The following is a 15971-nucleotide window of genomic DNA, read 5'->3' on the forward strand; positions in this document are numbered from 1 at the left end:
CTGAGCACGGAGGGAAATGCACGGAAATAAGGGAAGGAAACAAGTCACTTCTCCTGGCCCCAGAGTGTGGCTTCATTTCTATCCTAGCCACTTTCTTCTTCTTCTTTTTTTTCTGTCACAACTTCAACGGCACTTTCTTGGGGACAAGCTTCTGAGGCAATTTTCCTCCTCTGTGCCCCTTGTTTCCTGGGGTTAAAGTCTCCTCCTCCTCCCATGGTCCAGCCTTCAAGCTTTGTGGGATGCTGATTTAGATTAGAGTTATGATTTTGACTTAAAACAGAATATTTATTTATTTATTTATATTTATTATTTTTGTTGTTTACATGAGACCCACTTTTTTTTTTAAATGCTTACTGTTGAAAGTATTACAGATATCACACTTTTTCTCACTATTGTGCCCCTCCACCTGGTTCCCGCCCTGTCCCAAGCCTTCATCACCCCATTACCTGTGTCCATTGGTAATGTACATGTTCCTATAAGTTCTTTGGCTAATGTCTTTCTGACCCCTGCCCTCTTCCCTCTGAGATTCACCAGTCTATGCCTCAAGTTTTCTTTTATTCTCATCAGTTTATTTTGTTCATTAGATTTCTGGATCGTTTATTTTGATTTTTAGATCAACTGTTGATAGATATGTATTTATTGCCATTTTCTTGTTTCTTCTTCTTCTTCTTCTTCTTCTTCTTCTTCTTCTTCTTCTTCTTCTTCTTCTTCTTCACATTTCATATTAGTTTGGTGGTGATGAAGTTCTTTAGCCTTTTCTTCTCTGTGAAGCTCTTTATCTGACTTCCAATTCTAAATGAGAGCTTTGCTGGGTAGTGTAATCTTGGTTGTAGATCCTTGCTATGTATCACTTTGAGTATTTCATGCCATTTCCTTCTGTTCTGCAAACGTTGTGTTGAGAAATCAGCTGACAGTCATATGGGCGGTATCTTGTAGATAACTGCTTTTCTCTCTGCTTTTAAGATTATATCTTTTTCTTTAACCCTTGGAATTTTAATTATGTTGTATCGTGGTGTAGGACTCTTGTGGTTCCTTTTGTTTCGGACTCTGTGATTCCTAGACTTGTAAGTCTATTTCTTTCACCAGGTAGGGGAAGATTTCTGTCACTGTTTCTTCCAATAGCATTTCCATATCTTGTTTTGTCTCTTCCCCTTCTGGCACCTCCATTATGTAAATGTTGCTATGCTGGAAACTGTTCCCAAGGCTCCTTAGACTATCATCAAATTTTTAGATTCTGTTTGCTTTTCTGATTGGGCGTTTTATGCTCCCTCATATTTCAAATTGCTGACTTAATTCTTGACATCCTGTACTCTGCTGATGAAATCTTGTAAATGATTCTTTATTTTAGTGAGTGTATGTATAGTTTCTAACTGGTTCTATTTAGTGTCTTTGATGTTCTCACTAAGATCCTTGAAATTCTCATTAAGCCCCTGGAAGCTCTCATTAAGATCCTTGAACAACCTTATAACCATTGTTTTGAACTCTGCATCTAGTAGTTTGTTTGCTTTCATTTCATTTAGTTCTTTTCCTGGAAATTTCTTCCCTTCCTTCATATGGGACATGTCTCTCTGTCTCTGCATTTGTGCTGCTTCCCTGTGCTTGTTTCTAGGTATTATGTAGAGCTGCTATGTTCCCTGGAATTGGTAGGGTGACCTTCCATAGTTGGTGTCTTGTAGGGCCCAGTGGCTCAGCCTCCCAAGTTACTTGACCTGGCACTCTAGATGCACCCATGTGTGGGCTTTGTGCACTGTCCTGTTGTAGTTGAGTCTTGATTGCTATTGACAACACTGGGAGGAATTGACCTCCAGGCCAGATGTAACTAAAAATGAGAAGCAGCTATGTCCGAGGTACCCCTTGGAGCAAGACTTGCTTCAGTGGGGCTTAGGTGATCACTGAGTCTGCTTCTTGAGTATGTCTCTGGGGGATGTGTAGAATTGTATTATCTGAAGCTGTTCACTGGATGCAGTGGTTCTGAGGCCTCCAGGGAGGTGTAAAGTGAGGCAATGCCTGGGCCACCTGACAGGAGCTACAGAGTGATCTGTAGATGGTTGCTTCTTGTGTTGGGCTTGGAAATGCCCAGGAGAGACCAAGCCATGAAGCCAGGCAGGCTGCTTCTAGTGCTAAGTCTTGTGTCTCCTATGAGTGTTATGTAGCATAGGAACACCAGCTGCTGCTTGTTTGAGAGATTTTAGGAAAGACTGAGCCCTGAGGCAGGACTAGCCAATCTTAACAGCTTGGGTGAGGCTGCAAAATGGGTGGAGTGGGGTTACTACCAAAACTGTATTGCAGGAAATTTTAAAGGGTCTTCTTGAAGAAGAAGAAGAAGAAGAAGAAGAAGAAGAAGAAGAAGAACGAGAAGAAGAACGTGAAGAAGAAAATATGAGTGATAAAATGGCAATAAATACATATCCATCAACAATTGAACCTAAAGGTCAAAATAAATTAACAAGCTGAATGGATACCAATTCATAGACTCAGAAAACAAATTGATTCTCACTAGATGAGCCGGGAGTGGGGCTGGGTGAAAAAGTAAGGGTATTAATAAGTACAAATTGATTGTTACAGAAAAGTCTATGGGAATTGTAAGTACAGCATAGAGAATATAGTCAATAATATTCCAATATTTATGTATGGTGTCTGATGGGTATAGGATTTATCAGGATGATTACTTAGAAAATTATACAATGTCTAATCACCAGAGTGTACACCTGAAACTAATATTGAATTGTGTGTCAACTGTAGTTGAAAAATTAAAAATGATTGAAAATCTTTCATTAAAGGTCAAAAGCTACTTAACAGAAAACTCCTACTTAAATAAGAGGTGGTAACTATAAAAATGTTTTATTACGAACATTAATAAATTAATGGACTGGCTCAAAGGTTAGATCAAAGGACACATACGGGCCAGTAAAACCAGATGTATGCAGCCATACACTCTTATCCCAAACAAAATCATTAAAGAGTATGTTGTATGAATGAAGAATGTGTTATTATTATTTAATACAATTAGCTGATTGCTATATAAACATTCAACAATATGATGCAATAGTGTGTTATAAAACTCATTTTAGTTTTTAAAATACTATATTAAACACTCATCACATGGACCTTGACATCCATAAAGTCTGTACAAAATTGGAGAGTCAACTGAACATTTATAAGACCAAGGAAATGGATGAAAAAAGCTTTTTGTAAGAGCAAATGACAACTACGCCTGGTCTAATATATACAACTTATTAATCTTTGTATTGTTTATATTATATAAATATGTACAAAGTTATTTGTAATATGTAAATAAAGTTATGCAAATAGCAACAGGAAAAATTCATGTTTAAGACAAATATTTATCATTTAATTGGCTAAACAGATAGCTTCTTTGCATATGTTCAAACTGCTCTTATATACATTATGTACCCTGAGTAGGTTGCAGTTTAATTAGCAGTCAACCCTAAGAAGACATGAAAAGCCTCAAACCAGCCTGAAATAAGTGATACGCTAAGTCAGAAAATAGTTGCTTGAATTTATGTATTATTAAGGAAGAGAATAATGGACTTATATCAAGACTTGGAGGCTGTCAGAAAGGCAGGGTAGACAGCCAAAGAGACATCAGGAGGATTGAATAAGCAGCGATTTCTACCATCATGCCTGAATTCCACATAAATTCTGACAACCATCCACAGATGAGGGTTCCCTTGTGGAAGTCTGGGAGTCTAGCAGAGAAGTGACAGCCCTCGGCCGGAGCACAAAAATTGAGGATAAATACATTAAAGAGCACATGAAGAACAGTTTCCACTGGAACCAGCCTCAATCTGAATCCTCTCTTGGGGTGTGACTTAAACCACCACCTGATGGTGGTGAACCCCACCTCTGAAATCACCCCAGATCCACAAAGCTGGGCTTCATGCCAATTCACATTCTAGGGCCATTGTGGGTCAGAGTCTCCCATGGGCCCAGTTTAAATTCTGAATGGCATCTCAGGTGCTATTGGCCATTTGCTTCCTTCAGAGCCCCAGTTTCTCACCTGGAAAGACTCCCTGTTGGATTGGACTCAGGTGGGGCTGATGAGACAGGTGAGGCCATGAGTGTGGAAAACACAATGTAGACATGGGAAGGGTTTGCTGCACGTGATCAGTAACCACTTAGTGGTAGATGTTGTCACCCGTGAAGGGTGTGGCTGTCCCCCCAGTTCGTCTGCATCCCACTAACTTGTGTGGGAAATAATGAGGGTCATAGAACAGAAATGCTCTATCTGTGAGTAATGACAAGTAGACTTATGAGTCATCAAATGATCATTGAGAAGAAGGCGGCCATGATTCCAAAAGACTTTGTGGTTTCCATCCTGAACAAAACCACTCAACACTGCCCAACTTGTAACCATCATGGATTTCCTGTAATTCTTTTCATTCCTTTATTTGTAAGGTTTATCTGAGCTATATATTCTTTAATAATATACAATGTCTCCTTTACTTTAATGTCTCCTCTTTATTTTTTTAAAATTTGTTTTATTGATTTTTCACAGAGAGGAAGAGAGAGGGATAGAGTTAGAAACATCGATCAGTTGCCTCTTGCACACCCCCTACTGGGGACGTGCCTGCCACCAAGATACATCCCCTTGACTGGAATGGAACCTGGGACCTTTCAGTCCCCAGGCCAACACTCTATCCACTGAGACAAACCAGTTTCAGCAATGTCTTCTCTTTAATGTCGGGTAAATGAAATGATTTTAAAAAAACTAAAAACATAGTTTTATACTCATCTAAATGTATTAGTTATTATATGTGATGATGGATATACATGACCCTTGCAATTTCAAGTTGTGCATTTTGATTGATAGATACTATTTATTGGATAATTTTTTACCCAGGACACCAAAATGTCTCTTTTCTTGAGCATACAATCTTATAGTACTTTTGAGGGGGAGTGGTTAATAAGAATAACTCTTGTCAATGTCCTTGTGCGTGATGCACATGTGCACATTTTCTCCAAGCATGTACTTAAAGACGTAGCTGTGCGTCTCTAACTAGATGAGTGTCATGTAATCTCTGAATTGATGATACAATTGGCACTCCTACAAGTAATTCAGTAGAATTCTATGGACTCACGATTCTCTCCCACAACTGATATTAAAACATTTTTTTGCGCATCTCATCTGGATGGGTGGGGAGTATGGTCTTGTGTTTTCATGGAAACTGTGCCCCAATCTTGAAGTAGAAACCATTGTGACACATCAACTGGAAGGGGCATAGATGCACTGTGGGGCTATCAGTGTGGTATTAACGGTGTCCCACATCAGCTTGTACTCTTTTGTGAAAGTCAGTTTGTGTATTGCTTCCCAAGTCTGCATGAGGATTTTACATTGGCACTTGACCTTGACCATGAAGGGGGCATATACACAGAAAAAAGTAAACTATGCCAAGAATCAGTGTTTTTATATTAAATTTATTGAGGTGTCATCGATGAATGACATGGCATAGGTTTCAAGGGTAACACGCCTTCTGTGTGTTGCACTGCGTTTTGGACGACGGGATTTTCAGAGGCAGCACAGATCAAGCAACCCTTTCAAAGAACTAGGTCTCGATCCCAAAGGGTGAGGTTTCTGCAGAAAGCACACAGGTGGCCTCAGAGGCCAGGTGAGGGGCGAGCGGAGTCCAGAACCGGCGTTAGGACTTCTTGTGGGGTTCTCTCTTACAGGATGGATTGTGTACTCTGTAGATTGATGACAATAGACGGCATGCTCTGGACTCAGGTGATGGGGACTCTGTACAGACATGAAAATCTTTGTAAATAGAAATACAGGAAAACATATTCCATGAAAGCATTGGGATTTGTGGGCCTCTACCCATCCTGTGGGATGAATGCAAATTTCACCAAAATGGGGAAGTCAGCAAGCAGTCACAGGCCTCAGTGGTCAGGAGGGGAAGGACCACAGTTCAAGGGCAGAAGGTCCAGACCTTTTCCCTGCGTATAAGCGATGACTCCTCCACCTGCAAGGAGCAGCAGACATGTCCCTCAGCATATGTCTCACATGATCTTCCAGAACTTTCTCAAGATCCCCCTCTCTGAACCATGCATTGTTCTCCTCCATGTTCACATTCTGGCTGCATCCTGGGTCTGATTCTGGCTGTTTCGAGACCAAAATAGCAGCACCCCGAGTGCCATCAGGACCAATCCAGCCACGCCCATCCGGATGGAATTCTCCACGGTGTAGTCTTGTGAGTGGGAGGCTGTGAATTGTGGGGGAAAAGGTCATAGAGGTCAGGGCAGGACGAGCTCACCCCAGGACCCTGGATGTCCACCCAGGGCACCACCACCCCTTGTCAGGACATGACCCTCTGTGCTGAGCCCATAACCGAGAGTGTCTCCTACTCACCACAAGTGGGGTCTGAGTTATTCTGTGAGGGGCTGATGGTGTCGGCTGCTCCTGAGAACCAGACAGGAGTGGGGCTGTATGAGGAGTTGATGCCACTCAAGCCCAGAATCCACATCATTCTCCCCTTTCTCATGACCTAACTGCTACCAGTCCCTCCATGAACCCTTTCTCTGCTGGAGAAGGGTCCTGTCTGCATTCGTGGATTCTTTCCAGCTCCCTGGAAATTTTGAGTTTAGACTTGGCTTCTGAGTCACTTTGGAGCACCTTGGCTTTACCCAGAGAATTCAGGATGGGAGAAAAATATGCTTTCTTATTAGAGACATTATCTACTGTTTGTTTGTTTGTTTGTTTGTTTTAAATCCTCAATGGAGGATATTTTTTCCATTGATGTTCAGAGAGATTGGGGAGGATAGAGAGAGAGAGAGAGAGAGAGAGAGAGAGAGAGAGAGAGAGAGAGAGAGAGATGTGGGAGAAATGTATCGATTGGTTGCCTCCTGCACAGGCCACGACAGGGGCTGAGGATCAAGGCTGTGACCCTTGACTGGCAATCACACTCATAGCCCCATAATGCCTGGGCTGGTGCTCTAACCACTAGAAGACCACAGCCAGGGCCATAATTAGTTATTCTCATCTCTGCTCATTGTGAAATTCTGTACCAGGGAAGCTAACTCATCTGGGTATAAGAGCTTATATTACGCAACCCAGAATTCATGGGTTGGTTTCAAATATACATGCATGGATGTATGTAGACCTTGAGCAATTCTTGAGCTATGAATGAGAACAATTTTACAAATGAAACTGAAAAATGCATCTGAAGTCAAAAATTAACATTTTGAACCCAGATGGTATAGGTCAGTCTTTGAGCGTCCACCTATGAACTTGGAGGTTATGGTTAGATTCCTGGTCAGGGCACGTGCTGAGGTTGTGGGCTCCATTCCTTGCGTAGGGCATGCAAGAAACAGCAAATCAATGATTCTCTCATCACTCATGTTTTTTGTGTTGTTTTTTTTTTTAATGATTTTTAAAATATATTTTATTGATTTTGTATAGAGAGGAAGGGAGAGAGATAGAGAGTTAGAAACATCGATGAGATAGAGTCATGGATCAGCTGCCTCTTGCACACCCCCTACTGGGGATATGCCCACAACCAAGGTACATGCCCTTGACCGGAATCGAACCCGGGACCTTTCAGTTCCCAAGCCAACGCTCTATCCATTGAGCCAAACCGGTTTTGGCTCATCACTCATGTTTTTATATCTCCCTCCCATCCCATTCCCTTCCTCTCTGAAATCAATAAAAATATATTTTAAAAAATTAATTTTTTGAACCATCTATTATAAGAAACTTCCTGTTGACAAAGTTATTCTTCTCATAAATACAAATATATGTTTTAAATGTATGTTTATTTATTTCGGAGAAGAAGGGAGAGGGAGAGAGAGAGAGAGATAGAATCATAAATGATAAGAGAGACTCATTGATTGATTGCTTCCTGCACACCCCCTACTGGGGATTGAGCCCGCAACCTAGGCATGTGCCCTTGACCGGAATCGAACCCGGGAATCTTTTAGTCCCCTGGCCGATGCTCTATCCACTATATATGTATGCCCTAGCCAAGCCAGCTAGGGCATACATATATATTTTTTTTAATACATAGAAATATAATCCCAATTAAGATAAGAATAAATCCATGTTTTTGAAGTCATAAATGTTTGCAGGTTAAACTTATATATGCAACTGTTGCCTACAAGTTCCCAGCAAAAGAGCATTAACAAAAGAGCATTAACAGAGAGATAGGCACAGAAAACGCAAAGAGCAAATGTGAATTTCACACAGTGTCTAGGCAGGAGCCCCTAGTTCCTCATGAGTCCTCCATGGCTCCCCCTGAATCTCAGGTGAGCACTGAGGGCCTGGAGGCCGCCAGGGGGGCACAGGGTCTTGCAGAGTGGCGCCCACAGGTGGGGACACTTTTCACTGCAGCAGGGTGTCCAGTGGGAATGACACCATCACCCACAGCAGGTCCCACCTTGGCCAGAGCAGCCACCTATCCTGCTCTGAGAAGGCTCAGGAACCCACCTGTGTGGTGAGGTATTCCATCCAAAGGGGCTCTGGAAATGACCAGCAGAGGGAGTGTCCCCTGTCCTCTCTCCATCTCTCCACCTCTCCTGATCTCTCCTCCCCCATTGGCCCAGCCATTGTGCTTATGCTACAAGCCAGGCCTGGGCACCAAATGCTGCCCCCGCTCCATCTCCTAGCCCACAGACTCTCCATTCTGCTTAGAGACTGAACACCAGGCGAACTATGGCTTTTGGTGGAAAACCCCCACAGATTCTGTGTGGAACCAGGAGGAGCTGACATGCTAAGTGGGAGTTTCCAAATCTTTGGTGTCTCCATAACATTGTGTGGCCCCTCTTGCTGAGCTGAGCCTCTGGCCTGGTGGATACTCAGTGCACCTTCCCCTTGTCTCCCTCAGCTTTTCAGTCCCTACAAGGTCGCAGTGACTGGGAGCAGCAGGACAGGCCCAGAGAGGGCTGACCTGGAGTAGGTCTAGGACAAGCCAGGTGTCAGGTGCCCCAGGAAATCAGGAATGAAAGCGCCCCTGCAGGTCATGGCAGGCAGCCCCCCGGTTCCGAGGGAAAAGTTCTCAGACTTCACCTCCCCGGAGAGCTGAGCCCACACACACTCAGCCCCATTTCCCAGGGTCCCGCCTGTGGGATGTCCCTCTGGGAGCAGTGATGCTTTGGTCTGAGGTGGAGCCACCAGAAGTCGGGGGGCGGAGCCTCTGTCTGGTCACTTCAGTCAAATCTCACTTCCTCTTAGCTGAACTGAAGTAGTGCCACCTCCTCCCTTCCTCAGGCCTGGCTGACATTGCAGGGCAAGGCTGTCCCAGCGGAGGGAGGTCCCTGTCAGTGTCCACACTTTCACTGATGGCCCTCCTCTGTGGAACCACGCAGTCCTCCCACTACTGCCATCACATCTCAGACATTGCTGGGGACAGAGACAGAGATGACCTGGGGGCCCAGAAAAGACAGGACAGAGCTGCTCACCTGAGACCTGGAGCTCCAGGGAATCACTGGGGAGTGACCACACCATGGGGCTGTTCCTGTAATAGCCATAGCATCTGAACATCCCCCTGTGGCTGGCGGTCACAGGTCCCACAAGGAACAGGGCCTGGGACTGCCCACTTGGCTGTCGCTGTGAGACCAGGGCCCAGGAGAGCCTTTGATCTCCTTCCTTAGTCAGAAGGAACCTGCCAAATCCCTGCCTTGAGCCACACTGGAGGGTCACGTTCTCTCCTGAGGTCACGACAGGGCTGGGCAGGGCTGAGAGGCTGGGTTTGTTGTAGAATCCTAGGAGAGGAGGAGGCAGCATGTTACGTGAGGCTCACACCTCCCTCATGGCCCCCAGGGCTGGGCGTAAGAGGGAGACACCCTGAGAGCAGACCCCTTCCTGAGGGCAGAGCCTGAGGCTGGGACCCCTGAGTGCCGTCTCACCTGTCACCACCAGCTCCAGGGAGTCACTGGGCTCTGACAAGCCAGTGAGGTTGCGATAGTAACAGCGATATCTCCCTGCATTATACTCTGTCATGTGTGAGATGGAGAAATTGACCCTGTCTCCGGGCTGCTGTGGCTTCTGACTATTCCATGATGGTTGGCTTCCCTCTTTCTCCAGATGGTACTCCTCAGCCCCTGGGGTCCCCTGACACCAGATGGTCAGGGGGCTCTTCCGGGGGACCACAGGGCCTGGCTCAGCCCAGAGGGTGGGCTTGGGGAGGGGCCCTGAAAGGAATCAGAGGCTGGGTCACAGGACATTCCCATGTCTGGTCCCAGGTCTCAGTCCTGGATGCCCCCCATCTGTCAGAGAGATCCTGCTTCTGCTGCCTTGGGAGAGGTCCTTTGTCCCCAGGGAGGAGCGGGACCTGGGACACCTGGGAGACTCACCTGCCTGCACTGGGGTCCTGAGGCCCACACTCAGCCCTGGAAGAGAGTCTCTGTGAGAGATTTGCCCTGAACCCTGAGCAGCACCCTCCTCCCCATGAGCCTCCTGAGTCCTGGGGTCCTGACGGACCAGGACTCCATTCACCCTCCCATCTCACCGAGGCAGAGCAGGGCCCTGAGGGTGTGAGTCATGACGTCTTCTCCCTGTGGCCTTAGCTGAGCAGATGGAGGAGATGGCGGGGCCAGCAGGATGGATAGATGCACGGGTGGTGGTCACTTGGAGGCTGGTCCTGTCTATCACGGGGTTCTCATGTCAGCAGCCTGCAGGCAAGGGCACAGCCTCTCTAGCAGCATGACTCTCATTTTCATGGTGAAGCAGGAAACAGACCTGGACCCTCCTGAGTCGCCCCTTGCAGGTGAGGTGGCCCAGGGCAAGTCCTTCCCTGTCAGAGCCTCCTGGAAGGGGCCTTCTTCCTCCTTAGTTTATCCATCAGCACCTCCCTGGGGTCCTCACCAGGGACAGTGCCACCCGGGCCCTGGAGACTCTTCAGGAAGACCTGGGTCCCTGTGGCCTGCAGAGCTCAGATCAGCAGGGACACACTCACCCTCTCCCTGTGAGCTCAGCGCGATGTCTGTGACAGCGAGCACAGAGGGAAATGAAGCGAAATAAGGGAAGGACACTTCTATGACCTCAGATTGCAGTTCCTTTTTCTAGCACGTTTTTTCATGAATTTTCCTTTTTTTCTCAGAAACAGCCTCCAGCTCCTCCTTCCTGAAAATAAGCCTCAGGGTCCTTTTGCCCCTCAAGGCTCCTAGATCCTCTAGGGCAGAGCTGTCCTCCTGAGACCATGGTTTGCCCTAGACATTAAAGGACTGTAATTTGGGCTAGAACTTTGATTTGACGAAGAAAATTAATCTTTTGTGTTTTTGTTAATCCTCACTTGAAGATATTTTTTCCCATTGCTTTTAGATAGAGTGGAAAGGAAAGAGGGATGGTAAGTGAGATAGATAGAGATAGAGATAGAGATAGAGATAGAGATAGAGATAGAGATAGAGAGCATCTGCCCCCTAGTGATCAGTGCTCATCATAGCAACTGGTTGTCCCTTGTTCAGTAGATTTGCATATTAGCCTTTTATTATATAGGATTTTTATTTATTTCAGAGATGGAAAGGGAGAGAGAGATAGAAACATTAGTGATGAGAGAATCATTGATGGGCTGCCTCCTGCATACCCCCCACTGGGGATGGACCTGCAACCCAGGCATGTGCTTGACTGGGAATGGAACTGTGACTTCCTGGTTCATAGGTCAACACTCAACCACTGAGCCATGCCAGCCAGGCAAACTTCAGTTCTTAATTTGCTGTGAAGGGCTGTTTGAGAAGTGATTTGTTCGAAAACAGGATCTCTCCTCCTCCTCCACCACCACCACCACCATTATAAACAATATAAATTGAATTAATCTGTTCCAAACCCCCAAATGATTCCATTTTAACCTTTCTTAAAAACAGAACATATCTAATGTACTGTTTAATCTATAAACAAACACTTGTCTTCTTAAAGTCATTAAACCACCCCTTACTGGCCTTAAATGAATCACTTTTGATAGATCCTCCCTTCCTCCAATTGATGGATGGATGTAAACTCCACCTGCAGCCAGATATTACTGAGCACTGAACCACCCATTAGCACCTGCCAAATACCCTAAGCCCCCGATTCCTAAGTCCTTAGGTCCCTAATCATGTGCCTTACATGAAACCACCAATCAGCGTGTGCTGAGTGCCCTAAGTCCCATCCCCTCTCTTTCCTCCCCTTAAAAGATGCATGAACCCCAGCCCTTGCTCTCTTTCTCTGGAAGGCAGCTGGCAGTGATACTCTTCTCTTCAATAAAGCCTGTGTCCTGGCACCCTGGCCTCCAGCCCCCCTCTCTGTTTCATCTTTCAACTTTCAGCACACGTTCTAGGGTTGTCTTTTATTTTATTTATTATTTATTTTTTTAAAATATATTTTATTGATTTTTACAGAGAGGAAGGGAGAGAGATAGAGAGCTACAAACGTCAATGAGAGAGAAACATCGACCAGCTGCCTCTTGCACACCCCCTACTGGGGATGTGCCCGCAACCAACGTACACGCCCCTGACCGGAATCGAACCCGGGACCTTTCAGTCCGCAGACAGACGCTCTACCACTGAGCCAAACCGGTTTCGGCTAGGGTTGTCTTTTAGATGTTCACTTATCACTGCCTCCAAAATGCTGTCAGTGGCTAATTGCTTTTCCTTTATCCAAACCAACACCAGTTTTGTTTTGTTTTGTTTTTTTGTTTTTTTTAATCTCTTCCATTGCCTGTGTTCATTATCTGTTTCACCCCATAGCAACATTAGCACTCTTGATGGCCTCTTCAAGTTTTAAAATTGTGCTCATGGCTGATGTTTTCCCCCCAGGAACAAAAACATTCTCTCCTCTGTTTGCTGTCTGAGAGATGTCTTTTGTCATGCTGAGGTATCAGCATGAAAGGGTTGTCAGGTCGAAAACAGAAACTTGGTTCCACAGTTGAGGCATTTTCCCCCTTGAACAACTTGGTGGAGAACTGAATTGTTTGAGATGGCAGATCTTGGAGAACTGAGGTTTGACTATATTGTGAAAAGATTTCATTCAAAAATAGAACTGGAGGGTATGAAATGGAGAGTCTCACATATGGGTTCTGAGGTAAACTCACTTTAAGGACTGAAGGAGTAATTCCCCATAAATATCTGATCCACAGAAAAAGTAATCAAAGCATGAGATTAAGAGATTAAATCATTTTCATCTTTCAAAACTGAAACAAAAGGCTAATAATCACACAGGCCATAAACTAGTTCAAAGAGTACAACTAAATTAATTTCCAAAAAACCTCACTTTCAATTCCCCTAAGTTCTTCCTAAAATGTTGAGCAGTTATTTTTTAAAATTTATATATTTGTAAAGACTTTCTTATTAACATTTAACAAAAACAAATCAAGCATAAAAAGCTGTAATCATTTATGGAAATTCAGAGCTCTCTAAATAAATTTTAGTTTAAGTTGACCTTTTATACTTCCTTTTAAGTACTACACATACAAACATTTACTTATAATCAATGAGGCAAATACAGGTCTAATAGATAGCCAAGAAAGACTTGGTAAATGTTTCTAGATTCCTAAAACATTTTAGAGGCTTTCATATTAATAATTCTACACTTTCCATTCTTAAAATGTTTAACCAAATAAAACAAACTGATACCGTTGGGTAACATTTAAAACGGAAACTTTTTGTATATTAATGTAAATTGATTTGTTTATTTAAATTTTTATTTTAATATTTTTTCTTACAGATTTTACATATTTTGTGTCACAATGTGCAATCTTACATTTTTCAGTGTTTATTTTATGAAAATTATAAGCTATTTTTTTCTAGAATGACTATGTAATATTTGTATTATGTGATCATTTGAAAACAAATAAATATTTTCTCCTTGGGGAAAAAAAAAAGTAAACACTTTCGACCAATGGGCATCCACCACGAGCTTCTCCACATCCTCAACAATGGAGTTTCCCCTTGGACTGTAGTTTCCCACCACCTCCTTGAATTTCTTGCATACAGCCTGCCTCAAATCCTTAGAGAACTCCCCTATAGTGTGTACAGTTTTCATGTTCCGAATTGCAATTCCTCTGCTGTTAACCAAATCACTTCAATGTTTTTGTTACAGAGTTCCCGAACAATCAAACAATGCAGAAGGAGAGTTTGGAGAGACCTAGTTTATTCATCGCGCGATGGGCTTATGATTTCAAATTCTAAGCAAAGCTATAAGCAGAACTTCCCTTTTTATTAAAGAGCCAGCCCTATGTGCATTTAGTGGTTATCTTGATGCTGGCTTTGAAAACAATACAATTCTATCTAATTAAAAAATGCACCTGGCATGGCATTAAGATTATGGGCATATCTAGTCTCTGGCCTACAAAGTCATACAGCTAAATTTATTATCATCATTCTTCAAACAGGCTAAAGCAGACTAGAAAGCAACATTTTATCTAAGAATAACGGCAGAAAATTCCAAACAGCAGTTTGTTACAAATAGGGGTTTCCTTTTCATTTTGGTCATTGGAGATTGTATTTAAGTTGACACTAGAGAAGTCTGTGAGATCTGTAGTGATGTCTCATTTCATTACTTACGCAGGTTCTTGGTGCCATATCTTTGTTTCTTTTTCAGTGCTGCTGGATTTTATACATTTTAAGCATATTCCATAATAAATGTTTTGGGCATTATCAATGCTATGGACTGAATGCTTGTATCCCCTCAAATTCATATGCTGAAGCCCTAACCCCACAGCATAAACAAACAAACTTCTGTTGCTTAAACCTCTCCGTCTATGATATTTTGTTAGAGGAGCCTGAGAAGAATAATATAAAATTTGCTACCAAGACCTGGGAGCAGATTTGGAGCTGGTAATGAGAAGAGGCTGAAGGAGTCTTGAGGTGCGTGTGAGAAAAAGTCTAGGTACTGTGACTGGGCTGCTGGTGGGTATTGTTAGAGTCGCCAAAGGAGGAGCGCACCAGGCCAAAAGGGATAAGGAATTGTGAATTTAGTAGGCCATCTGGAAAACCAAATGGGCTGAGCCCCCAAATGGGCTGAGCACCAGCACCCAGAGACAGAAAGTCAGAGATTTTAAAGGCTCTAGGTGGGCTTTTCCTGGGCAGAGGATTCTCTGGGCAGATCTGGAGGGGGAAAGAGAACGGTCTTAGCACATGGAATGTGGTCTTAGCAAGTGATATGTGGTTTAAGCAAAAGGGAATGCCGATTGTGAAGTGGTCTAAAGGCCAGTTTCTGGGGGAAAGGGGTATGGATTCAATTATTTGATCAGACCTTTACAGATACATGGACCTTCATGGTCATTCCAGTGAAGGCTCAGAGACGTGCAGAGAGAGCCCTGACCTTCTCAGAGGATGCATGATGAATGGTGAACGGAACGTTGGTATGACTATGGATGGTAACACCCATTTCGGCGAGTCCTCAGACGGAAATGGTAAAGACAGTCTTAGACAATGGAGAAGAGTTTCTCGTTGTTATAAAGGGGGAAATAACTTGGGTGAACTGCGTTCTAATGCTTCTAGAAGGTAGAATGTGGGAGCCATAAAACTGTATATTTAGCTGAAGAGATTCCTAAACAAAATGGTGGTGTGTGGCCTGAGTCTTTCCGAATGCTCATGGTCACATTTGAGAGGAGAGAGACACATTGAAGAATGAACTGGGAAGCCAAAGGACCCACAATATAATGACTCAGAAAGTTCTTGGCTGTTCCAATCACAAATGAGAGTGGTTTTGGGGGAGAACCGAACAGGCAGTGATGGACTGTCGGTCGGTAAAGAGATGATGTGATTGTAGGAGCAGAAACACTGTTTAGATACTACAGGCTGAGATGATACAGTTATCTGTCTGCAAACCTGAGCTATGGTGGCAGGATAGTGAGAAGCAAGGGAGATTCCTTGACAAGTGGAATGAGGGAAACTGACACAAAATATTAGACAAGGCCAAAGGATTTGAGCAATTTCCAGCCAGCTAATGAATCACAAGGTTTTATCTTCTCTAACCAAGGACACTTAGGAGAAAATGCTTTACACATTCCAGACCATCCTAGGGCAGAGTGGCCTCAGTC

General features: G+C 43.9%; 1 protein-coding gene across 1 annotated transcript in view; it reads right to left on the minus strand.

The window, feature by feature from the left end:
• Positions 1-5420: 5420 nt before the first annotated feature.
• LOC311633912 (leukocyte immunoglobulin-like receptor subfamily A member 6) overlaps positions 5421-15971 on the minus strand; it is a 54214-nt gene continuing 43663 nt past the window's right edge. Inside the window, exons 9-14 of the mRNA XM_084906918.1 lie at positions 10464-10558; positions 10309-10344; positions 9862-10146; positions 9415-9717; positions 6371-6421; positions 5421-6224 (exon numbers count right to left, since the gene is read on the minus strand). Of these exons, the coding sequence (XP_084763044.1) occupies positions 6088-6224; positions 6371-6421; positions 9415-9717; positions 9862-10146; positions 10309-10344; positions 10464-10558 (907 nt within the window). The 3' untranslated portion in view covers positions 5421-6087. The remainder of the gene's footprint in view (positions 6225-6370; positions 6422-9414; positions 9718-9861; positions 10147-10308; positions 10345-10463; positions 10559-15971) is intronic.

Source organism: Pipistrellus hanaki (genome assembly GCF_964339955.1).
Source record: "Pipistrellus hanaki genome assembly, chromosome: 15".
NCBI lineage: Eukaryota > Metazoa > Chordata > Mammalia > Chiroptera > Vespertilionidae > Pipistrellus > Pipistrellus hanaki.